This window comes from Apteryx mantelli, chromosome 10, assembly GCF_036417845.1.
Source record: "Apteryx mantelli isolate bAptMan1 chromosome 10, bAptMan1.hap1, whole genome shotgun sequence".
Lineage (NCBI taxonomy): Eukaryota > Metazoa > Chordata > Aves > Apterygiformes > Apterygidae > Apteryx > Apteryx mantelli.
This window is the reverse complement of record NC_089987.1, coordinates 4,839,650-4,865,902: the sequence shown is the minus strand read 5'-3', so window position 1 is coordinate 4,865,902 and position 26,253 is coordinate 4,839,650. Positions and strand designations below refer to the sequence as shown.

Sequence of the window (26,253 nt, the reverse complement as noted above, 5' to 3'; positions counted from 1 at the left end):
GCCAACAAACCCACACAAGCTCTGTGTTGATCTCCACGTAGCTATGTGGCTTTGCTAATTTTATTCTTGCTATTCTTTTGTGCTTTTATTGTGAAGCTGAACATTTACGGTTTAGTGAGTGTCCTCTTGATGCCAAGTGAAGCTGGAGGAGGGCAACCCGTTAACTACAACGGATGCTAGAGGAGCTCCTCATCTCCCCTCTTCTCCTGAGCTTCTCTGCTACCTTTGTATTATCAGGGTGCCCACCAAAAATGGGTAGAATCATTCAAGGTGTGGCACCTCCACTTAAAAAAAGAAAGGGGCGGGCTAGATGGTAAAGGTAAGATGTATATTTTTTTGTCCATATTGATATGATATGCCAGCTGCTTTACTCTATGGTGTGTTCACAAACTACAAGGCACTAATAGACTGTGATTTTTTTTAAAAAAAGGTAGTGTCTGCTTGTTCTTTGCTATTCAGTGCAGGTGCATGCGAGGGAGCGACGCGCTGGCGTTTTACGTGCCCTCGTGCCCCAGCGTGAGCGATTGAGGGCTCGGGCGAGGCGATTCGGGGCCTGGCTCCGGATTTATGCTCAGACCTCCCCGCTGCCTCTTCCTGCCTCGCACCCCGGCGGGCTCTGAATGCCCCGGCTCACGTTTGGGGGTTTCTTCCCGCGGATATCTGTCTTTGCAAATAATTGCTCCTGAACCTGGATAATTCGTATTGAATTACTGAGTAATGTGCATGCACCTAATCAGCAATTGGATTGGAGAGAGGAGGGGAAAAAAAAAAGGTTAAAAGATGCTGTGATCTGCGTAGTAATAACCACCCGCGTTTCCCATCGTTTAGGTCTGTAAGAACTCGTGACATTTGAAGCTGTCCTACCGAGTTGCCATGGCAACAGGAAAAAAAAGAAAACGTCCGAGCGGAAGATTGCAGTTTACAGTTACTGTTCTTCACTACTAGGCCTCAGTTGCTCCAGATCCGGTTTAATTTGCGACCTCACTTAATTTGCCCGACTACACATCGGTGTTTGACAGCCTCTACCCTTACTTTCATTTATTAATGGATTTCTCTTGCACGGTGCAAGGTTTATGCGAGTTTTCACTGAATGTTAAAGACCATGCCATCTAAACCTGACCTTGGGGGAGCAGAAAACAGAATGACTCCTTTTTTTTTTTCTTTTCTATCTGTTGACTTGTTGCTATTCAACTGTTCAGAAAATATTTTGTCTGTGGGTTAGTATTTGTATATGTATGAGTGTATGTATATATATATATATATATATATTTATAGAGAGAGGAAAGTTGTACGGCAGGTTTAACTTTTCGAACATGTTCATCTGGAGCAGGGCAAGGGCCGGAGCAGAGTAACACGGCCCCAGGTGACGTGCAGCTGTTCCAGCACGGCTAAACCTCTTGCATTTGCTGTTTATAGCGTGGCCGAAAGGAGAGAGCCGGTTGCAGTCGTACCACCGACCCAGCCGCTTGGGTGACGCCGCGTCGAGCAGGCCCAGGGCTCCGCAGTGTCTCGTCTTGCACCTCAGGTTCAGCGAACGCGCCGTCGAGTCCCCGGGGCTCGCGGCCGCGCGGGAGGCAGAGCAGCCTGGGCCAGGCTTGAAAACAACGGGACGTGCTGCGCCTGATTTTAAAGGGGGCTAAACCCTGGCGCCCTCCGTGCTCCTGCACGTGGGCACGTGCCGGGGCGGTTGGCAAAGCCGGAGCTGCAGCCGGGGTCGGGCAGGCGGACGCTGCCGAGAGCAGCAGCAGCAGCAGCGGCAAAGGCATCGCTCGGGAGCACGGTCCCTCTCTCAGCCTCTACGCAGCTGGCATTACATGCTTAAGCGCAAAGAGGAAACCAGATGCCCTACTATATAAATATATTCACGCACATTATATATATATAGTTTGTTTTGAATATATATATATATATATATAAAATACATACATACACATGTACACACAGTTTCCAGTTAAGAGTAACAAGAGCATTTCTTTGTGTGTGTAAAGTTACCACACTTGTTTGCAGACATGGGGAAAAAGGGTGTTCGTTACGTATGAATATGAATCCTTTTTTAATTCTGTGAGCATGTAAGGTAAAGAAAACCTTCTAACTGCATCAAGGTGACCATCTTGATAATAAATTGTGAATGATCCATCAAAGCTCACACCAAATTTTTATAAAATTAACACAAAAAGTATACTAGTGACAGACTGTGGCTTTTATTAGAGCTCGCCAGTAACTAGGGTAAGGTAAGTGTCTTAGAATATTTTAATAAAATTGCTTATTTAAAGTTGAAACAAGAAAGCTTCCTTATGCAATAGAACTTTGCAGCTGCGTTCTTTAGTTAGCATTTTTACAGTACTTATGAGTCATACTGTATGTTGTCTTTACTACAGTGAGATTATGAGCATATCTTCCACATCACATATATGTTTCAATAGTAAAGCTTTTTGGAAGCATAAAAAAAAATCCAAACATACATTTAGTTTTCCATAATGCTACACTAGATATTAAATGTGTGTTGGTGGTTAAAAATTGCTGTACAATAGCTTTTTCTCTGACTTCCTGTATTGTACCAAATATGACAACAGGTCTTTTTTTTATCAAAAGGAAAAATAACAACAACAATGGTGACAGAGGTAAAATTAATTTTTGTTGAGAACTTTCCTAATTTTGTAGATTTCTTGGTAAGATATAAGCTGCCTTGATAGCTATTTTTCTCTTCCAGCTCAGCTCCTGCAGCCCTGACCAAGTGAAAGCTCCCATGGACCTTGATCCTCTCGCAGCTTGCTCGAGGTGTTTGCATTGCCCAAGTGGTACGTGGAGGTTAGTGGCAGCTTCAGTTGAGCAAGGGCTGCAGGAGTGGGCTGTTAGGCAGCCGCAGGCATTTAAGCGGGAAGTGCCTGATCTCACACATTAACACAGGCGTGCTTCTAGTTCTCCTGCTCTGCCCCACGCCTTGCAATAGTCATATGCTGCTGCTGCTTGGTCGTCAACAATCATGTGTTTTAAAAAAATACAGTTTCCACGCAAAGTTTGCAAAGGCAAAAATCAACAAATGCTTAACAACAAAAATATTTAATGAATGCGTCCAAATGCACCCAAAGATGAATTGCACCTATGCTCTATCTTGAATAAAAGAAATGACAACATCCTCCCACGTAAATATTCTTCTTCTGCTTGCTTTCTTCTTCTGTTTAGCCAGTCTCTGGAAAGACACCATTGGTATGAGTGCCATTTGTATCAAGTACCCCATAAAGCTACCCTTTTCTGGCTTAAACCAAGGCTCACGTAGCATTTGGGGGATCATTCCAGGGGCATCCAAAACCAGGAGCAAAGAAAAATCTCCTCCGCCTGGAACCGCACTAACAGCAGGAAGGCTAGCTTCCTACCCGCGAGTGCCCAGGACAAGAGATCATTCTTCTTTTGACACTTAGAGAGGTCAGTATTATGGCTGAAACTGAATCAAGATGCACCAAAGCCTTCATTCACCTTTATCACTTTCTTTCTGCACCCGAACTGAAGCCTCCCAGCTATTAGTACATGTCTCTAGCTTCAGACGGAGCTATCACTGAACTGCATAAGCATACATGAGAAAATGAAGCTGCCGTGTTAATGTTCCTCCCTCTCTGTCCCTCAGAACAACCCCTTCCTACAAGCGACCGTGCCACGTCCCGTAACAGTGTACGAACAAGGAGCCACATTAGAGCCTGAGTTCTCTTCCCTGGATAAGAGCGGGGGCTCAGGAAAAATGATGCCCGTTTCCTGAAACAAAGGAGCTACAATAATTTGTTAGTCTTTCACAATATCATGAAAAAGCAGAGAAGATTACAGTCAATTTTTTTTAGTAGTTAATTATGTTTAATGTTTGTTCAGCCGTAGCTTGCTGTTTTTATAACATAGCGCGTATTTCTACCTAGCTATTTTGGACACTACAACATTTATTTCAGTCTATGTTTGTAGGCATACAATGCTGTCTACGGTCAGAAAGGCAGTGAATTTTTTGATTTTTCATTTTGTAACATGCGTAAAACTTTTAAAAATCATTTCACTTGAAAACAGTATCTGCTCTTAAAACACAAATTGGGTATAACAATTAAGTGAGTTAATCACTAAGAGGAGTTTTATTAGGAAGGTAAAAGTATCTTTGGTGGTAAACTTGCTAATTGAACCCCTGTCTGTACACCTCATGCGTGTGCTTGCAGTATGCCAATGTGCATTTATTAATGTACATTTTGTTCAGTAACTGTAGGTCTGAGGGTTAAAACCAAGGGAAACCAGCTGAATTTCCTAGTAGGTAGCAAGGAAAATTAGGTAACGGTGAAACACTGGCTAATACACTTGCTGAGCCCTATCCTCATCTCATTTACACTGGTATGAATCAAAGAACAACTCCATTACTAAAATTGCTTGAAATCCAGTCCTATTTAGATGAAATTTTTCATTTAAACCTCCCGCATATCGTTTTCACTGGTCTGCTGTGAACAGTAAAGCAGCAGTGTTTGCCACAGGATGATTGCTGAGTGCTTATATGTTATGAAAGTCTGTCTTCTGTGGCATACAGAGGAACGTACAGCCTAGATGCCGCCTGCAGATGACTCGCTTCCTTCACTGGCCACTTACTTTATCATGTCCCTAAGGTACCCAGTACAATTCTGTTTAACCTTTACTTAAAATGGCTGCGGCCTCTAGACAAATAATTCTTCCTGGTCTCTTGCGTAGTCATTTAAGTGAGGGATAACTATAATACAAACCTCCTCTATTAAATTACGGACTTACCATCAGTTCATAGGGATCTAGCTTAAATGTTTTATCATTAGAAAGGGAAAGACATATGCTGTAGTAACAACTTTTACATCACTGGTCTTTCCTTTGCATGACTTCCTTTCAGAAACATTGAGAAACAGCCAATTTTCTTCTCAATTGCTACCAACGCACTTAGCCACTTGAGACAGAGCAGAATTTTGTATACGAATCATTTTACATCACCGCTCGTCTAAAGGCCAAATTTCTTTCTGAGTGGGTTTAATAATGCTTCATTTTAAAAAAATGAACACAAGATAAGCGGCATTATTAAGAGTCACATCAACTTGAGAATACCACGTCTAGGGCAAAACTCCATGATCCTCTCTTCCCCTCACTGTATCTCTAGAAACTCAGTTGTCTGAGAGAGACACTGTCCAACGGTGACCAAAAAAAAGTCATAGTTTTCTCTCTAAATAACTCTGTGATCTATAATCTTCAGAGTTAACATGCAAAGTACTTCAGTAGTAACTATTATATTACTTAATTCATTTAAAGTAAATATAGCTGACTATTTTACTGTGTAAAACACATAGCCCATGGCCTGCACTGTTTTATCTAACCAAATGTCAAGGTATGCTAGTTGATTTATATTTGTCCAAATGGAATGGAAACACTCATGCATTCTCAGTGGAAAGTTACTACTTGCACAATTGCTATGTGTGTGTATATATGTAGATATATAGAGATATACACATACATATATAAATATATATATAATATATGCAGATGGAGGGAGACTAGTACAACATGGAGACTTGGAATAAGCAGTTTAATTCCATGAATTATGGCTGAGTACATGAGTTAGGGAAAGTCATGGGTAATGTATGCCAAATCAATCCAATGATCAAAAAAACAAACAACCCCCAAGCTTATTCCAATTCTCATGTTGTATTTATGCTACCTTTAGCTGTCCCCTCTTAACACAATTTATATCATTTGAAGATAAGCGTAATTGTTTACTGATTCATTTTCAGTCGTCTGTGTATCAGCAGGTCATCTGTAGTAGAAGGGGAAGTGGGTAGAGCCAGAATTCTGCATCACTGCACTTTCAGCAGGACAGCTGTTTGGGAAAGTTTTAATCCATCCCTTGAATGTTACACTATCCCTTTGCATCAATAATTAATTGTATTTTATGATTTGAGGTTAAATGAATGTAGTCTAAAGACAGAGTGTCTGTATGTCCATGCATACACACCCTACCTGGGGTTGCAGAATGAGAGTGCGTTGGTTGGACCATGACGGTGAAGTCAGTACAAACAAGCTGTGTTGGCGCTGCCATTTCTAACAGAAGCCTCCTATAAAATTATGTTTGCCCCATAATGAACACTGTAAGTTATCAACAAGGTATTTTTTATGATTTTCTTTTTTTTTAAAGTTCAAACAAGGATGAAAATATTTTGTTTGATTTTAAAGATACTTAATTCAGCTACCTTTCCAGTTAATCGTTCCTTTGGGCCCTAGTTGCTGAATTGCTTGCTGTTTCTGAGGTGTAAATAAACGTTTTGATTTATGACGTGGTTGAAAAGAAACTTGTAATTTATTTGTGAAATGCTCAAATAAAGGATGTATGGGCTTTTACCTTTTGTCTGGGCGTAGACCTTCCTGAAACAATTCAGCAGGAGTGGAGGACTCCAAAATGACCTTGACCTGTCGAAGGGCTGGAAGATCCTGAGCTAAATGCAAGAGCACCTCCCACCTTGCTCTAAGCAAAAGAGATAAATCGCGGCCTTCATCATCATCATCATGCCGTGGTTATAGGGCAAGAATCAGGAGGTTAGAGAGGTAAATAACATTTGACTACACATGAAAGCAGTAGCAGATTATTTGGCATCTATTCAGGTAACAGCAGTGATTTACTTTCTAAAGTCCCACTCTCATTACGAAGAGTTGCACTGAGCCAAATCCAGGTCAGCTGTCCCTCCGCTGGCTTGTACGCAGAGGCTTTAATGGATTTTTGTTGTGCTTCCCTTCTGCTTCGCCTGCTCACCTTCCCCACCTACCACCATCAGCTCGGCTTAAATAGAAGAGATGTCCACAAAAATAAAAGTGCATCCTGTAAACAACGCAGAAAAAGGATGAATGACTGTCAATCAGCAAGGCCCATCTTGGGAAGCAACGGGACCGCCTTTCTGTCCTTCTGTAGAGGTCATTGATGTTGTGGCTGATTACGATGGCTTTTAACAGCAAGTACTGCCATAAGCTATGGCCACAGCAGTGACGTGCTCTTACCCTGTGCTTAAATCCTGGGAAAGCGTCTCTATGCAGGTGTGCATGCAGATGTGGGCTGCTGCTTGTTGCCCTGACTCATAAGACTCTTACACCAAAATTTAGAGCCCTTATTTCCTTCAAGCCTCTGGGCCAGGTTGCCCCCATGAGCTCCCACTGCTTGAACGCCCTCCTGCAGCAGAACTGCAGGCTCCACTGCCAGGCGTCTCTCCGCGGCTTGTAAGCTGCTACTTCTCTTTTTTTGACTGAGCTCTCACAACCTCTAATTACGAATAGCAAGTGGGGTGTTTTGTGTGCGTTTTAGCACTGCCAGCTACTCCCAGACGTTGGAGAAGGGCTGAGTAGGTGAAATAATAAGCGGGATCCTGGAATCCAGGCCAGGAGAGAGACCAGGAGGAGAGGGAGCATGACCGTCCTGGGGGAATCTGCGTCTCAACGCTGTGCATCTTTGCCTCTGTGCCAGGGCATGTCTTCTCCAGCGTGAAGCCAGTGCCTGTTGACTTTCTGAAATTCCTGCAAGTTGATTTTTAGATCTTCTAGGAAGTTATCTAAAGTGACAGAGACACATGCAGAATATCCCCGAAAAAAGAACCTTTTACTACATCTGAGACTAGCGGAAGCTGGGGAAGGGAGGGCAGTGCCGGAGGGAAACATTTGAGCACAATCCATAGCAGCTTGCTTTCCCCGAGACCCACCTCCATAGGCTTGTACTTTGCAGCCTTTGCCTACACTTTAGCAGACTTTGAATCTAAAGGGGGCTTTTCATGTGGTCCATAATAAGTAGAGGATGAAACAGCGTACGTGAAACTTGTGGTGTAATTGAGCAAAAGGTCATTACCCAAAAGCCGCAGCAAAAAGTCTGACTTCTTTTGGTCTCAGTTGAGATCATTGTCCTAAACTAAAGCTGTGCTTTGTATCTTAAAAGAGGTGTTTGAAACAGTACAAAGTTAAATCATAAGCGAGAAAATGTTAACAGAGATAGAAAACGCTGAATGGTTTTTAGTCCAGTAGAAGTTTTCGCTTGCCCTTTCAACCTTCTCATGTATCATCTACCACCACACCTTCTGGTGCACAGTCTACTGTTGCTCTGTAACTTTGCACAGTTCAATCCCGTAACATATTTCTCCTGCAATAATAAATCAGAACAGCCCCTTCTGGCCTCAGTGCAAACGTCCTACCTGCAGAAACAAAGCAAGGGTCATTGCTCCTGCTGTAAAACCACCGGGATGCTCTTCCTCAAGTACCATGCCTCCAGCTGGACTGCGCTCAGCCCCTCCAGCGCACGGCGACCTTCGCTGCGCCTGCAGGTACAGCAGCAAGTCGGGCACTACAGTCCGGCACACTTCAGCATTATGTGACAGCAAGTTTTATAATTTATGCCTCAGTTTGTAACTTACTGTTTCCAAGTGCAGTTGTGGAACACCCACCATCAGTGATGTGGCTGGATATACTTCTTAATGACTAACCTTCCTGCACAAGAAGAGCAAAAATATTTACAGTACTTGTTTACTGCAAGGCATACTGAAAATTCAGTAGGAAAAGCCATAGCTGGACACACATAATTAATAAATTGCTTGCAAACAATGCTCTGCAATACAGTTACAATACTAAATTGATTTAGAGTGAGGGAATGCTCATCATCAGCTTTTCTTAGTACTTAAAAAAAAAAAAACCCAAAAAACTCATAGTGTTGGCTTTCCAAAGTGAGCACATATATAGTTTTAGCAGAAGGCTAATGAACCATAAGTAGACAGTGCATACACACAGCTGCACTAAATCTTTATACCACTAACTTTTTTTTAACTTGTGTCTTTTATAAATATGGCTATTGCTGTTTACACGTGGTATCTCACTTTGGGCCAGCAGCCACCTGGGGACAAATTTCAAACCGGGCTAGCGTTGCCGTTCCAGGTACCTTGCCAGCCTCACCCTCTCTGTAATTGCTCTGTGAGGGACAGCGGCAAGATAACGAAGCTGGCCTGAACGTGGAAATGACAGCAAATCAAACACAGCCCTTCTTTTGCACACAAATAAATAAATAAGCCATCACATCAGCTGTGTCTCATTCTTTGTGCTATTTGATCAGCTGTAGTAGAGCAACAGTGCTGCGAGACACCTTCCAAGTATCCATAAAATAGGGATTGTAACCTGCCTCGGGGTTACAGCATGTACTATTGACTTGGCGCGTACCGAGGGAGTTGGCCTTTGGCGGCATTTGAACACCTAACTCCCACCGGCATCATAAAATGTCGGGAGCCTGCAACTTTTTCCCCTTCTGAGTGATAAAATGATTATATAAATGTAAACCAATTCTTTTGTTTAAAGCTGTCGTGAGCTAATATATACCGAAATGTTTCCTGTATCTCCAAGGTAACATAGTTGTCATCATCCTTTATATTAAGCAAAACAGCAAAACCTGCAGACAAGAGGTGCCTCAATTAACAAATATTCAGCTTTTCATATATTGGATTGCAGGAAAGAAAAGCCCAAGCTCAGCGACACTTGATTTGCAAGGTGGTCATGATGAACAGAGCAGAGAGCACAGCAGAAATGATACAGCGCAGAGACTGGAATAACCCGCGTCAGGAGACAGTGAGAATAAAACAAAGATTAGTTTTCGGTACAGTAAAACTCACATGTTTGAGAGGTGGCTATTAGCTACATCACGTAAGAACTGGACTGGTCGTGACGCCTCGCCAAGTTTTGCAAAGCCCTCCCGGCGTCACAGCCTGGCGAGCGCCGGCTCCTCCATCCGAGCGGCCTCCGTGCCCAGCGCCCGCGAGCTCCCGCGCAGAGCCGCGGCCATGGGGTGCCTGGGCAGGGCGCGCGCATGCACACACACACACACACACACACACACACACCCAGCAGGAGCTTCTTTCTTTTTTTTTTTTTTTTTAATTTTGTGTTCAATAGTGGATACTCATTAAAAGCTCAGTTCATTTGGAAAAAAAAAAATTAGCACTATGCAATTAAACTATACTACACACTAATTAATTTGGGAATTGGGGGTGAATCAAGGATCTTTAAAGGGATGGAAGCAGGGACTGTAGGCAGCGTGGAGATGACCAGGCAGTCATCTTCATTAGCCTGGCAGGTGGTTTTTCTTCTGCTGCTTTAGGGTTTTGCTGAGGATTCTAATTTTTTTTTATTATTTTTAGTTTCAAAGGAAATCTGAACAAAAAAAAGTTTTTTAATGTGGATTTTCGTGAAATCTGGAAAAACTGTCTGAAAAAAAAAAAAAAGAGAGCAAGAATAGACTGAGACATTACTCATCCCCATAACACGTTCAGCTTTCATTTTGTTTCTGAAAAGACCCGCTCTTGGCTCGCTTCTTCTTTCCGTTACACAAATAAATTTGAAACATCCTAAAATGAGAACGGATGATAGAAACCGCTCAGCCTGCTTAGCTCCTCAGTTGTGGAGCACCCTTTCCCTTTGGGAGATCCCTGTTAGTTTGTTCTTGTGAAAGGCCACAGATCCCAGAACAGCTCCTACGAGCTGCCCAGTTCCTTCCGAGCCGGAGGAGGTTTACCAGGCGCAAACCAGACTTTTATGAAATGTGTCTTGCTGCTAATTGAGCTGAAAGAAGGACATCAAATCTCCAGGGAAATGCAATCCAAAGAGTCTGCTGGCCTCTTTCTCTTTTTTTTTTTAAATCATCACTCAATCTGAAGCTAACCTGTTTTGAAGTACGATGCCACATCGTGAATCAAGACTGTGAACACCCACCACTCACTTTCCAACTGCATCACACAAACTGTTAAGGAGCAGAGGGCCTTGTTCCAAACAAAGATTTGTTAAAAATGGTTGTTTACACCCAAATGCAGGCGCAGCTTTGGATTCAAAGCGTAACTGAAGTCTGATGGCATCTGGGTGCTCATGAACGGTTTTCCTAAAACTCTTGTCATGTACCTTGGTGAGCATTTCACAAGCCAGCCTAGTTTTTAACTCCAATTTCTGCCCTTTCGAGATCAGTCTTTCATTTTATAACAACAGCACTGTAGTGTTCAACATGCCAATCAGAAGTAAATCAAAAGTCTAAGACCTTCTTAGGATCTGATCTTTGACTGACCTCAGATTTTTTTGGAAGTCCAATTTTCTGACTTTCTGTTGCTTTACACCTTATATGTCATTTATACAATTGGTGCAATTTACACCAAAGCATAAGGCTATAAATCAGATTGGCTTTGATTCACTAGTGTTTTTCTCCCAGTTTGTAGAACTGTAAATTATTTTGCAGCATGACAAACCCTGATCTGACTAGTAGATCATTGTATTATATAGCTGTGTTATGAATCAATACTCATTCACGGATACTCATTCATTTGACAGAGATATCGCTGGTCTAACACAATAGGCTTCTTTCAAGCCCTCCTTTGTATTTCATTCTGTTATTTCTCTGTTAATAAATAAATAAATAAATAAATAAAATCCCCCTTGGTTTATGGCCGTAGGAGATGAAAGAAGTCCTTTTTTTCATGTCAACATTGTGTAGTGCTGATGGAGGCTGGCAACAGTCTAAGCCTGGCTCAGGCTTCTCTTCTGTTTGCCTTATTAGCATTTTGCTTGGCTGTCCCTGCCGAAGTCTCCTGGACATTTCCGAACTCTGTGAATTGTTGCAAATACTGCAATGGCCAAGTGTGAAATGAACTGCATGGAAGCTCCTGGGATCCTGTTAACAGTGTATTAACAATAACCTCGAGTTCACAGGAAACAACAGGCACCTGTTCAATAGGGAGCATGTTCTTAAACTGACACTCAATTATCGCTGCATATTTTCGCATCATTTTTGCACCTTAGCTGAGACCTACCATGGGCCTTGAAAGCCTGTTTGTTTACTCATTTAAAACTAGTCTTCCCAAACCAAGACAAAATTAAAAAACAGCACCAAAATAAAATACAAAAACCTTACTATTTTAAAAAGGATTTTAGAAAAAAACTCAGTAATTTGCTGCAATTCTGATTTACCCGACAGTGAATTCCTATGTCATAATTTATATCTGCCAGGTGCTTAATCTTAATAATTGCCTCCAAGGTATTATAATCATGTAGGAAAGATTTGATTTTTTTTTTTTTTTAATAAGAAACTGTAAAGGAATTAAGCTGAACAAAGGAAATGGTAAAGCGCATTCAAAAAAAAAAAAGTTCTTGTAACAGTGAAATACCTTAAACATTTAATAATGATAGTCAACATTTTTAGATGGTGAAGCTAAAGCTTAACTACTAAAGGTATTAAAAAAAGTGTTATACTTTTTAAACCAATGCCTGCATTATAAATAAACTTCTACTACCAATAGCCTACTGCAAATTAAACCATGACTATCTGTGGTCCAGGAATGACATGCAACCCTAAAAAAACCCAGCCGTTACTCACATATCCACACTGCGGGACCCCGGGAGGAACAGGCTCCCCGGAGCGCATTAATGCAGAGCGACTACCGTCTTTTCCTGGAGAAGCTTTCCGTAGGTGGTAAGAGAGCCGACGCCAGGCCTTCGATCTGCCCGCTTTTACGGCTAATCTTCACGGCCTCCGCGTCGCTCCTGCGCGGGTGGTGCATGGCCGAGGGTGCTCCCCGCGGGAAGGAGCCGTGCGGAGCTGGGGTCCCGTGCTGTGCCGGGAGCCGGAGCAAAGTCTGGCTGCATGTTAGGTGTTTTTTTAATTCCTGTCCGCCTGGTGGCTTTGTCACCCAAATTTAGCAGGCTTTTTTAAAGCTTGTTTAAACTTTGAATTCTCCCAGCCTGACCCAAACCATCTCTGATTAATGGTTAATGATTAATGTTCTTTCAACACATCAGCCTTAGTCCTGAATATTTAACTACTTCGACGTATTTCTATGTTATGATAATATTAGACATCTATTAACTTCTGAACTGAATCTGGAGCTTCGTGATTTACACATCTTTCCTGTCACAAACAGGTGCCCTTACCTATTTACGTATGTGTGTGTGTGCATACATACATCCTTCTATATAATTTCATATGTGCGTGTACATATGTGTGTATATACAGTTTATTTCAAATTAGGCTGCTAAGAAACATGCAGGAAAGCCACATAATGGATCCAGGTAATTTACCTCAAACAGGCATATTGAATTACACAATTATAAATATATGCTATTATTTATTATAAAAACCACAATTATTATTAAAAATACTATCAGCTGAGCTGTTATTCGGGATGTGACTTCTACACCGTTGTGACGAAACTATACCGTTGTTTTAACAATGCAGAAACGGCTGAAATATTGCTATTAATGAAAGTCTCTCTATCGTCACAGCTAGGAACAGTTTTCCAGCTTAGCAGGGAGCTGTTATGTCTGTGAAACATTAGGATAATCTAGAATAGCTAGCTCCTATGCTGATATTAGGCCCTAAGTACGGCAGATACAAATACAGGCGTGCATGTTTGTATGTGCGTGAGAGAAAAAAAAAAAATCTCTTTTTTCTTTGTTTGTCAGAGAGAGAGATCTGAACAAAATACTATTTAATCTCCGTCTGCTTACACTTACCCACACGTAGCAGTGCATGTTTGCAGATACTGCATTTTGTGGAACATGATGTGTAATTCTGGCTGACACATGTAATAAACCAGGAATAGGTCTAAGGACAGGATTTTCATCTTGTGCAAGATGAAGATATAGGACTTAATGCTTACGGGACTGCACTCAGAAGTGCAATTAGTGCCATAACAAAGACATCTTCCCCTCAATAACAAGTATCGATACGTAATTTGGAACCTACAGGCTAAAAATATATAAGTTGATCTCTACAGTTGAGTACGTAAGGGACTTCTATTCTGCATCCTGGACAAAGGCAAAGACCTAGAAATACACATACCAGTGGATTACACATCTTTCCTGCGATGTTCCTGCTAGATTTTCCTTCCCCTCATCTTCTTGGACATCCCCCCAAGTGAAGCTCTGATAATTCTTCCCTGCTTTCTCATTAGCATTTTAGAGCTATGTTCTCTCCTGAATCTTCATTCAAGCAAGTCACATTGAGTTTGACACTGGATTTATGAGGAGAAAATGTGTTCACATTAATGCTAACTACCATTAGTTGTCATTGTTCCTTGTATTAAGCAACTTCGCATTATTATCCCTGCCTTGCTGCATGTTTGGTCTCTTACCTCTGTTATTCATCCTCTGTTAACTTCTGTCTCCATCTCGTTTCGGGGTTATGTCTTTGATGGACCATGTGATTATTTTTCAGCCAATGATCCAACTTCAGCATAAAGTAAAACATCCCCTAACTCATTCACGATTGCCTTCATTTCAAATAGCTTGATCTGTCACTTCTGGATGGTGTTTTCTAATGATGCATCTCATTTTCTTCTTTCCTCTCACTTCTTTGCAATTGCACCAGTTATAATCTAACAATGAACGAGATGATTGAGTAAATGGTCAGCTTGTGCAAGTCGCCTTGAAACAGTCCCAACGGGAAAAACACTTAATGGTGGTGAAGTGTGTTACAGCTGTGGCATACACTACTGAAAAATGAGTACGACTAACACAGCGGTCAGAGCCCTTTGAAAGTGCCTTTCTGGGCAGAACTGTGCAGGTTTACCGACATATATTTTGTCAAGCCAGCTCTAATTAAGCTTGTCTAATCACATCTCTGACAAGAGTTTCAGGCTGAGCATACAAATTCCCTAAGACATTATCTGCTGTAGCTACATAAGTGTCCTGTAAAACAGTAGGGAGGAGAGGTCTCCAGGGAAAGTTTATACTTTTTATTAGACCATCTGACATAACTGGGAAAAGGGCAAGCACTTGGACACATAAGCCCTTTGCTAAAGATCAGCGAAGAATGATTTTATTGCGTGTCCAAAAGCATGTCCATTTTTTCATCCTCACCTGCCTCAGTTGGTCAGATAAAAGACTTCCAAGTCTTTCCTGTCTTATATCCTTCTATCATCATTGCAACAACTGCTGCAATGAAAGAATATCCAATAAAGAAGAGGAGATATCAGACAGACTTTTCTCATCTTGCTTTGGATCTGTTTCTGGCAAACCAAAAAAGAATCAAAGAAAATTAAGCAGCTTCTACTCAGGTATCATCTTGGCCCTGGAAATCTCCCCAAATTCCCACAAATTGGTGCTGTGAGATGCTAGGGATTAGGTCTAGATGCTTAAATTCTCCCAGGGAGAAGAAGAAATGCCATGTTCATGTTCTCGCTTTGAGGGACTCTTTCCTTCATCCAGTGGGTATCATCTTCTACACTGCTTGGTGTGTAGGCAGGCTCTGAGGACACCTGCAGTGCGGCTCTTGTTCAGCCTTGCCAGGAATGAAAAGCTTCCAGGCGGTCCATAAAAATTTTTGCCAAAGCTTGAGGTTTAATCTAGAAAGAGGCAGTACCTACAGACTGCAGCAGCTGAGAAACATCTCAGTCTTTACTGCAGTTTTGGACTCAGGCACGTAATTGCCATGGAGATACCACATGACTTTTTGTGGATCTGTACAAAATAATGCATGGGGAATTGGGGGAATTGTTCTCTACGGAACACTACTAAGTGCAAGCAGTATTGGGTTTGAGGTGCTAAATATAAAGAACAAGCTTTTATCTTTTGCCTGCTGTTGTTCACACCACTGCTGCCACCATACTTCCCTGTGTATCTCACCAAGTCTAGAATTTTGATTTGTGTTTATTTGATCACTTGAAGTGGTGAAACTAGGGTTAAAAGTACAGTACTTAATGTGAGAAATATAGGGAGGAGGAACCAGAATCCAAAATAAATTTTACTTTGCGAATTGACGTGGTAATTTAAGTTGGAAAAAAAAGACCATAACCCTATTCTCAAGAGTTCAGTAGGGAGCAAGATTGGGCTGCAGGTAGAATTTAATTACCATTATGCTTTAAATGGTTATTGCTTAAAAGGCTGGTGCCAGAATCAAAGTTAGATTCCTACTTTGTACTAAAAACACACACAAAGGACTACAGTAATGTCTGTAAAGTGCATACATTCAGTAGCAAAAGGCTTTTGTTGTACATAGTTACTATAATTTAGTCTGTGTCATTACTTGAATGTAGTCATTGTAGCTGTTTCATTGTGGCCTTGGCTCTTCTAATTTAAATACCTTTGTTGGAACTTTAATTTGTTGGGGAAAAAAAATAGAATATATCTCCAAAATACACAGTATTCTGATCAAACCGATAACAAAGCCAGAGCTTTCCATGTTCTAATCATATTCAGCATTTGTGTTCCTTTGTTTTAAGTGTAGAAACATAATGAAATAATTCCATAACATAAAGCTTGATGAAAGTGGCAATTAAAAAGGAATTGATCTGATACATCCTGTTCATCAAATTACCATGCTCTATATAATGTAAATCTCTATCTCCTTCACTAAAACTTTAGTGTCCCATCTTGATTAGGCAAATATTGAAAACAATAATCATTTTTCACTAAAGTGAGCCTTTAATATGGAGTAGAAAGAGTGCACTATGGATATTACATTTTCCACAGAAGACTGGCTTTCACATTAGTGTTTGCTATTAGCGTATTTCATGTCACTCCATCATACTGTCTTTCACTCAAATCCTACATTTGCTGGAGCAGATGGAAAGTTAGCTTAAATTAATTGAAAGCATGCTGTGCACAGCTTGTGGTACCAAGAACAAGCAAAGAAGAAAGGAAGATGCATCAATTTCCTTTCTAAGATACCTATAACTGTGAGAAGAGATCTCTTAAGAAACCATCAAGATATTGTGCTTTTTTTTTTCCCCCCAGAAAGCTATATTGCTTTGATTTTAACAAGAAGAGGAGGAGGTAGTGAAATTGGTTGGATACACACGACTTGAAAACTAAATTGTGCCTGGAATGGATCATAACAGATTGGCACAGAATAAGCCACTCCTTGCTTGTTGCTTTGTTTCTGGGGTCTGTCTTCAAGTCTCAGTAATATTGATGAGTCTGAAGGTTAATTACCTTCTCACTCGTTCTAGTTAATTCTAGTTGCTATATCTGGAGCCTCAGCTTTTCTTCTTTCATCGCTGAAAATCCAGTTGCCCTCATTTTTCACTGAACCAACAGCCAAATACATTGTTAATGCCCGAATCGTTTGCTTACCTGAAATCGAGGTGGGCAAACTTACCTGCCTTGTTAAGGTGATCAGGATCTGGCCACTCTTGTGTCATGAACAGTGGCATTTTGACCAAACAGCGACGGAAACTTTTATTTGTTAATTTGGCTTTTTTTTTTTTTTTAAGAAAACATTCCAAGTATTCATTTCATAGTGGTTTAAAATGTGGGGACAGGAGGGAACAGGCACTCAAGAGATGTCGCAGATGGATGGTGTCTGGTTTGCACGCTCTGTTCTGCTAGACGGGCTGCAGTGGGCAGGTGGGAGGAAGGCTTTCTGCTTATGTCTGCCTCACCCAGGCCAAGGTGGGACCCTCTGGCAAGAATGCAGGTTGCTACTTCTTTTACATCAACCGAACATCAAAAACATAATATGTAAAAGAAGCTTCTGGAGGATAAGGTGGGGAAAGCAGGCAGAAAGCAAGAAAGAAACCTGCAACAAGAGTCTGCTTGGGCAGGGAGCTGGCACAAAGTCAAGCTTTAGAGGTGATGGAAAGAAGAAAGCACATAATCCCAGCGGAACTTAAGGCAAAATTTGTTGCAAGCAAGGAATCCACTTGTTGGACTGAGAGAGACCCTAAGGGTCCTGCCTGAAAATAGGGCAAAGGGGAAAGATTTGTATACAAACTCTATCATTTTAATCCGTCTTGCTCTGTTTTCTCTATTTCAAATGATGCTTTGTTCAAGTTTGCATTCAGATAAAAGCTAGCTTTAGAGCTGTAGATCCCTTTGGCTATCTATCTTTGGCATGTCTTTCTTAGGAATCTCATTCCTTTGGAGACTCAACACTGGCCACACTTTCCTTTGCTTCTTAGAAAGGTCACAAGCAAAGAGAGGGAAAATACTTTTTAATTTTGTTTTTTCGGGTTTAAAGGTTGAAGTGGAACAAAATCAAACATTGTTTTGTTTTTTGAAAATTCAAATAATTCCCTAGAAAAGTTCAAAGAAACCAAATACATCCCTTTTTTTTTGGCAAAAATTAGAATGGATATTTTTTGCACTAATCTTTGGGGGAAAGGTAATGTTATATTGTGGCATTTCCCCTCCCCATTCCCCATTCTGACTGTAATTAGTGTACCTGAGTTTTCAGGGGTCTTATTTCTGCTAGTCACTGAACACATTTGACCATCTCTAATGCTTGTGCTATACTGCCTGCAGATCATATACAGCTTTAGTAACTGCAGACCAAAAAGATGAAATAATGCAAATCTTTTCCAACCCTACCTCTCTGGCTTTATCTTCCTTCTTTTCAGAGAGTTTCAGCTGTTGCAGCTGAGCCCATCTTCCTCTTTCAGTGATCTGGTGACATCACCTGTCCTCCAGAAATGTTTGTTTCTTGTATTAGATATCCCTGAAATTCAAACATTCTCATGTAGGTCTTCACAAATTTTTGCCTCATTGACTTCATTTCTTCCACAACTATCTCTCTACCTCTTTGTTCTTCCACAGAATTTTACCTATTCATTTTTTCTTTATTATCTTCATCGGCTTTCAGTTTTGCCCTTTACAACATGGCGCCTACAGGATTTTCTTTCCCTTTTTTTCCTACATTGTACAGATTCTTTATGACCACCTGAGTTGGCATTTCTTCCCAAGTTCTTAAAAAGCCTTATCCAAACCTGTATCACAAGTCTTTCCGTGTCCTATTTAAATCACAACCAAATTATGCTTTGTCCTGCATGCCAAATGCCTTGATTCACGAGCAAGCATGCATAAGCATAACGCAAGGGAAAATCTGGCTCTGAGATCATAACTTCTCTTGAGCGCATGGCAGGTGTCTTAGTTCATATTAACAAAGCTCTTTGGAAATTTAGAGGATTGTATAGGTAATCATTGTTTGATTAATAATTTACAATACCAACAGGACAGAAATGAAAACTGGAGAATGACAATCTCAAAGCAGCTGTATGCCTGTCAAATATGTAAATCTTTTACCCTTCTTCCTCTGCTGGGGCACTGCTTAACCCCATGCTGAGCTGCCTTTCTAGAACATAACCCTGACAACATTCATGAATAATTAGATAGTCATAAAGAAACAAGGAATGCGTGAGAATTAACTTCCCACCTCCTAGAGTCACTTGAAGATTAATTTGCCTAAAAACTAATTAGTTGACTTTCCATGAGCACAGAACCCCAAATGAAATGAAAAAAAAAAAAAAAAAAAAAAAAACAAGAAAACCCACACAATCCCAAAAAACCCTCAGAGTTTTGCATTTCTGAATCTATGTGCAAACAAACTTAGTGCTTCTGGAAAAAAAAATTAGATTAAATCCTCACACAGAGGATTTTTTTAAGGAGTAAATGAAACCATGACGCAGCTGGGATGAAGTCTTTCCGCCCTTTCACTGACATCTGTAAGAAAAATAAACGTCATTATACGGAACTTCTTTCTGAAGATAAAAGTGTAATCTAGTTTCGGATTGCAGGGGTTCAGATAGCTAAGGACAGATGGAGGCATTTCACCGAGTTTGCCAGTTAACGTCAGACATAGCTTAATGGCAGCCAAAAGTCATCAGTTAGTGCTAGTTATTAGGAAGGGTACGTGAAGCAAGTTAGTGGCTGTGTCGCAGAGTCAATGGTGTAATTAGCACCTTGGTTTGGAGGTGATTCTTTCCCCACCAGGGTAAGAAAATCAGGCAGTAGGGAAGCTGCCTGCATAGAAGAATTCACTCGTAAGGATGTGAGCCAGGGCTCGGCACAGATGCCAGATTTGCTGAAAGATGAAAGGAAAAGAGGATGAGCAGAATCCAGAACACTAACTAGGAGCTTTTAATAGTCACTGGAGCGTATGCCAAGACTAACGATCGGAGACAGAGTCCAGCTAAGTGATGGTGGATGATCCTGACAGATCTTCCCTATGCACGCTGTTTGTCTTATGGTTAGCAATTTTTATTTTACTTCTAATTTCTCTGTGTCTAACTACCCATTACCTCCTCTGTTAGCAAAAGCACCCTTTTGTACCTGCTATGGTCTTCACCCCCTAAATTATTTCTACGTGGTAACTGTGTCAGTTGTTAATCATCTTCTCTATACGCTACCTATCTACTTCACGACAAGGGATTTTTTTTTTCCAGTCCTCAAAATCATTTTAGGGCCTCCTTTTTCTGTTATCTCTGAACCTGCCAAACCTAAAGTACCAATACAGACATTGCACCTAAACTCAGTTCTTTGGTATTAATCTCAGCAGTGCTGAATTCCAGAGACTCCACCTCCATCTAGGCAAAATTCCCCCCATTCGTCTTTACAACAAAACCACGCAGCTATGCAAAGATGCCTTCATTGTGGCTGAGTGCAGCCGAGACTCCAGATTCAACTAATTGAGAATACGTGACTGCGACAAAACAGGATGGGGAGGAGAGAACCTGTGAGAGAACAAGCTTGGTATTAGCTGCTTAGATGTTTGCCATTGATTTTATTTTTCTCTGGAGTTATTAGAACATTTAATGTGTTTAGCTGCCTTTTGGTGAAATATTAGCAGCTAGAAATAAAGGGAGTGAACCACTGTCTTACAATCAGCCAGCTCTGTATAGCTCACCAGTGGCCCACGAGTGAAATTTTGGAACGTCTATTCCATACAATTGCCATTATTTATTAGCTCTGCAGTCATCCGAGATCTTTTCAGCTGAGAAACGGGTATCTGCTGCAATTCAGCAGCACAAATATAGTAAGATGAATGAAGAAAATTTATAAATGCTGCTGCCTTATCCAAAGAGATCAGGGGTTTCAAATTCTGTCAAATTTTGCAGTTACCAGGGTAACAGGTTTGCATTTCTAATTGCCCCGGAGAATCTAGGGGATTGTACAATACGCAATCAACTACCACTGTCTCCCCAAACCATCTAGTTTTGGATACACACAACTGGTTTCATCTGTGAAATCAGTGGGACTTCCTGCCAAATATGGCAAAGTATTTTCACAACAAATGGTAGCAAAACCCAGCCCTGAGTAGAGTTAAGCAGGAAGGTTCAATTAATTGTGCATTAGGTCCTGCTCTTTTGATACCGCACAAATTATTTACCCTTCTGCTTACAAAAAAAAACATCAGAAGTTTTAGCATGCATCTGCTCTGTGCGTTGGGCTCAAACATTATGAGCTTTGTCTGCACATTATGTTAATTGAATCAATCTCATTTTTATGAACTATACCACGCGCATCCCAGGATAGGTGCAATTAGCAATTTTAAATCTGCTTTAAAAAAAAGCAAGCAACCTAAAGGAGGAAAAACTGCTGTGAAATTGCCACTAATGAAACAAAGGTGAGACTACTAGAGTGGGAAGATATCATGAAAATATAGTTACTTACTTCTTTGAAGACTGTTACCTTCATGTCTTTCTCTAAGAAAATTACAGCAACTTGTTATCAATGAGGTTGTTATGTCTGAACAAGCTTCACAAAATCAGTAGCAGAGAGGAGCTTCTTTTCTCTCTTTCTGTATCTCTCTTTTTTTTTTCTTCTCTTCCCTCTGAAGAGAATTTAAAACTGTGAATTTAAAACATTTCCAGAGAATTCAAGTCCAGAAAGGGAACACGTTACCTTGCTGGTCTATTGCCACCTAAATCAATCTCTAGCTGAGCATGTAAAAGATCAGGCTGAATGTTCAGCCCACATCTGTCGCTTCCCAGGACACCAAAGCCTCAGGTGACCACATCCTTCCTCACAGAGGGCAAAATGGCATCCTAAAAAGATAAATAAAAAAGGAAGACTGGCTATAAAAGTTAGGATGTTCTAGATTTCTACACACTATTGAATTTCTGTTGCTGTAGTGCATTCGTGAAGACTTTAACAAGTATTCTCCATAGATGTTTTCTCTCTTTGGACCCCTGGAACTCATTTTTAGCTTTCTGTACACATGTAGGTAAGTGTTACAAAGATCAACATAAACTAAGGTTCATACTGCGAAATAATTCACCCCGTGCCCATTTAGTGCTGTGTTTCTGATAGCTTAAAAAAAAAAGTAAGAAGAAGTAGGAATATCAAAGCAATCAGCACTTCAGCTGGTTGGTGTAAACTGAATTTCATCTTCAAAATGAAAAGTAAAAGGTCCAAAACATGAGATGCTATGAATCGCCTTTAGTCATTTTGGGAGGAAACATAACAACAGGTGATTGAGCATCCAAACAAAATTGCTTGAAACCAGAATGTCAGAGGCCTATAGCAATCGTACATAAACGACCTACAGATCAAAAGCTACCAGCAAAGAATATTAGGGAATAATCTGTCTATTTAAAGAATCTAACCAGACTAAGATCTGCTTCTGGATCTGCCACCTGTAAGAAACTGTTATGTATATTCTAGCTTCAGTATTAAATTGTTCTTTTTTTCTTTAAAAATATCCCAAACTATTCATGCACAGAGAAGGAACAGGAGGGGGAGTAAAATTGTTTAATACATTATTCATTAGAAATTATTCTGGCAGCTTTATACCCAGCCCAGTGGTATCTTTGCTTCAGGCAGAGATAACCTTCACCAAGTCTTCCCAAATTAGGTGTGATATAATACCTTCTCCGATATTGTCAATACAGTACTGTACAGTACATGCAAATGAAAATGGTGCAGTGCTACACAAGGTCCTATATAAAAATCCAGCATCAGGAAACAAGGAAGAGCACTTATCTTCCAGGAACAGAGACTAATCTTTGGGGGAATTAGCTCGGGCTATTGCTGTCAGGGTGCTCTGCCACTGAGTTACATTGGTAACAATAATTCATTTTTTAATGGCTAGAGACCTACCCTGTAATTCCGCACTGAAGTCTACCCTAAAATTTATTAAGGAAGTTGCAATGTGTTGGAGCTATATATCTAGATGAGATCTAATCTTCATTAACTCTCAGGAGGTGCTGCTGCGGGAGGGCATCAATGCTGAAACCTTAAAGCACTGGGTACAATCCTTGTGCGGGTTCACCTATGGCGCCCAAGGGTCTGCTCCTGCTGCATACAGTGGTATCTAACTTCAGAGAAGCGAGCAGAACCTCAGAACCACAGTGGAGGTACCCAGTCCTGGTCAGGTATGAGCCCTACCTCGCTCCTATCAGGAAACAGCTCTTGGTTACAAATGCACATTTAAAAAACAAAAGAGAACCCCTCTTTATAGAGGTGCTCAAAAAAGCTTCATAAAACCTAACCACCACTAAGTAGGAATATGCAAGTTTACTACAAGACGTTGTATGTGTTTTCAGTAGCAAGAAACATTGAAGAAGGATGCTGGCAGGCCCTGCTAGTTGTCAAATTCAAAATTTTGCTATGGGCAAAAAGCAAAAACACCTTATACATGCATGCAAGAATATATTACTACTCCAATTAAAATCAAGAAAAAGACAGCAGAGAGTTTGGGGGCGAGGTGGGTGTCAGCACACTGCTCTCCTGCCATGAGGAGATCCACGAGGTTGACGATGATGCTTTGGGTCGGCTTGTAGTTACTTTAATATTGTCTTGCACCAATTTTCCCAATGGCAGGCACTTTCATCCGAAACTACAGCCTTTTGCTTGCTGGGGGTCATTTGTTGGACTTCTGCCATATATGCAACACTCAGCATTGCCAGATAGATCACACAGTTCAGTGAAACAAGAACAAACAAGTCCGAGGACGAGGGAGAGTGAACAAGGCCTGTGGTCAAGCGATAACCACGTGACCATTTATTTTGCTATTAGACTTGAGCTACCTGATCGCTCTGCAGCTAAAGGAAGAGAGGTCTAGAGAAGTCCTCGGCTAAGACGAAGCCTGGTGGCCTTTGGTCAATTACTGGCAATGGTAACACCATGTTTAACAGGCTACAAGGACACAAGGACACAAGGCCTAGTGTCACCCATCCTGAAAGTCCTATCAATGGATTTGGCCTCAAAATACTGCAAGGCAGAACAGTGAGGCTGGGGGTGCCGTCACTACAGTCACTGACAAACAACGTCAAGCTGCAGCTTGGGAACAGCCTAAATTTAAATTCAGCCCCTGCGATTCCAGGGATCCTAATGACAAAACAGTCTTTTTGATTTTAATAATGCCATTTTGACATTCTTACCTGACTCGGGTGGAGGAAGCCTGAGGATAACTTTATCACAAAGTAGCAGATGGCAGTTAATGATGGAGATCAGATTCTGGGTTCAGGGTGAATAAAACGTGGTATTTCCTAACAGTGATTAATGAGGTAAAATGCATTTCATCTGGAGATGCTGCAAACAGAGCAGCTAAAATTCAAGCAGGAGAGAGCGTAAAGACCATTGCCAGCAAGCTGGTCTCTGCCTCCAAAACTCGGTCAGGCCTTGAAAAAGGCATGACACCAGTGCATCTGGAAGGACCAAGAGGAATATTTACTTATTTTTACATTTAGCCACAAAACTTGCCATCTATGCATACTGTCCCCTGCAGTTACACTGTTTACATGTGTTGATATGTTCATTAGTCTGCTTTGATGTTTTGAAGGATGTGTAACCGCATACAAAAGCCCTATTTTCAGCATTCACCCGCCAGTACTTAAGCCAGAGAACCTCACAACTTGTTCAGTTTCAGTGCTGTTTCGCAGTGAATGTGACTAATTAAAGGAGAGTTGTCATTAGAAGCTTTTCTATGCCTCTATTCCCTTTCAGAAAAGTATCTGAGAAGGATTCAGCCCAGCCTAACTTCAGACAACTAAAAGCCAAGAATGGAATCTAAGCTAATTATCTAGCCTTCCTCTGTAGAAAGTATTAATAAGTTCACATCATTTATTTTAGGAAAGGACAAACTGCCCTTTGGAGGGGCCTATTTCTTACCGTTGACCATATCAGCCTAGCTGCCTAAGCTTGTGCATGGCTATAGCAAAACCATCTCCAAGCAGAAACACATCCTAGCCCGGCAAAATTTTCGATCTTTGCTCTCTGTGTCCTTTGTCATCCACTGCCACACAGGAAATTTCTTTTCCATTAGCTATATACTTTGTGGAGAGACTTCAGTGTACCTACTAACGCTTTGGGTTAATGTTGGTGGCCAAGTTCTATTCCTTTAGTGATACCAACCTGAATATTATCCGTCACCAACATCAGTGCTGTAGAACCAGATCAAAAAACATCTGGGATATCTGAATGCTGAGATAACCATGCTCACGCTGGTTATCTCACCTGAGCTCGTCTCTCCAGTAACAGGCTCTAGATACCCCTTCTCACTGTCCTGTTTGTCTGCTTAATTAAAAAACAAACAAACAAAAAAACAAATAGGAAAAACTGCTGCTGTTTCGGAGTAACCTGCTGTCTTCTGTTTGGGAAGAGATCAGCCAGATACTGCTATTCAGAAGGCTTTGATTTTTCAGAATAACGCTCTGGGGAAAAAGAAAGCTCTTTGGGTGTCTCCCCAAAGTAGCGAAGGGATACGGCCTGCTGGATAACCCTGCTGGGTCCAGCACAAACGGCAATTTAGATAATCCGCCCTAAGGGCTCACCTATGGAAAACACTGCCCCCCTCTGTGTTTCTTTTTAATTACATTGTTGTGCACCATTTTAATGGGAAAGCACCCTCTTTCCATGATTATGCAGTTTATGCTTACTTTCAGATGTCTTTTTCCCCCCCCCCCCAAAGTTAATGGCCATGGTCTGTGCTTGCTTTCTAGAAAGCTTCAGGATCAAGCTCTCTGTTGCTACCTCTCTGGCTTTGAAACTGGAACTGCCCCCCGAAAAGGACTCACCGAGAAGCCTTGCTTGGTGTCTCTGTGCCACCACCAGAAGGGACTTCTGTCGCTGGCAATGGCATGTAGCTAACGTGCTCCCTTTCCTCCAGCACTTGCCATTATTTTCTGTAACGGTTGCAAAGCTGGAGAACTGATGTCTTTGTCTATAACTGTGAGATATAGATACTGCTTTCGCTTCTCTTAATGTAATATAACGTAACTGTTAAGTACATTTGAGAACCTGGAAACGTGTCTTTGAATCCTTCTGCGGTAGCAGCGTTATCTGTTTATTTACTGCACTTTCTTTATAGTATACTTGTTTATGCATGACTGATTAATAGGCCCCAAGCTATACTCAACCTGCTACCCATAGTAAATTGTTCTTTCTGTTGTCGCTGTCATTTTCTTTAAAATATCAAGCTGTTTGATAATTAAAGAGTCCCTTGAAGGTCTTGTTTCAATAAACAATCATTTCTTCCACTGGGTGAAGTTCTCGTGCTAATAAACAATTTAACAGCAGATA

General features: G+C 41.1%; 1 protein-coding gene across 2 annotated transcripts in view; it reads left to right on the top strand.

The window, feature by feature from the left end:
* Positions 1-25,940, top strand: part of CDH13 (cadherin 13) — a 534,614-nt gene extending 508,674 nt beyond the window's left edge. Inside the window, exon 14 of one of the 2 annotated variants that reach the window (XM_067302424.1) lies at positions 25,674-25,940. In XM_067302424.1, the coding sequence (XP_067158525.1) occupies positions 25,674-25,675 (2 nt within the window). In that variant the 3' untranslated portion in view covers positions 25,676-25,940. Of the gene's footprint in view, positions 1-828; positions 6,366-25,673 lie in introns of those variants that run through there. The other variant, XM_067302423.1, reaches the window with a different exon arrangement.
* The last annotated feature ends 313 nt before the right edge of the window (positions 25,941-26,253 follow it).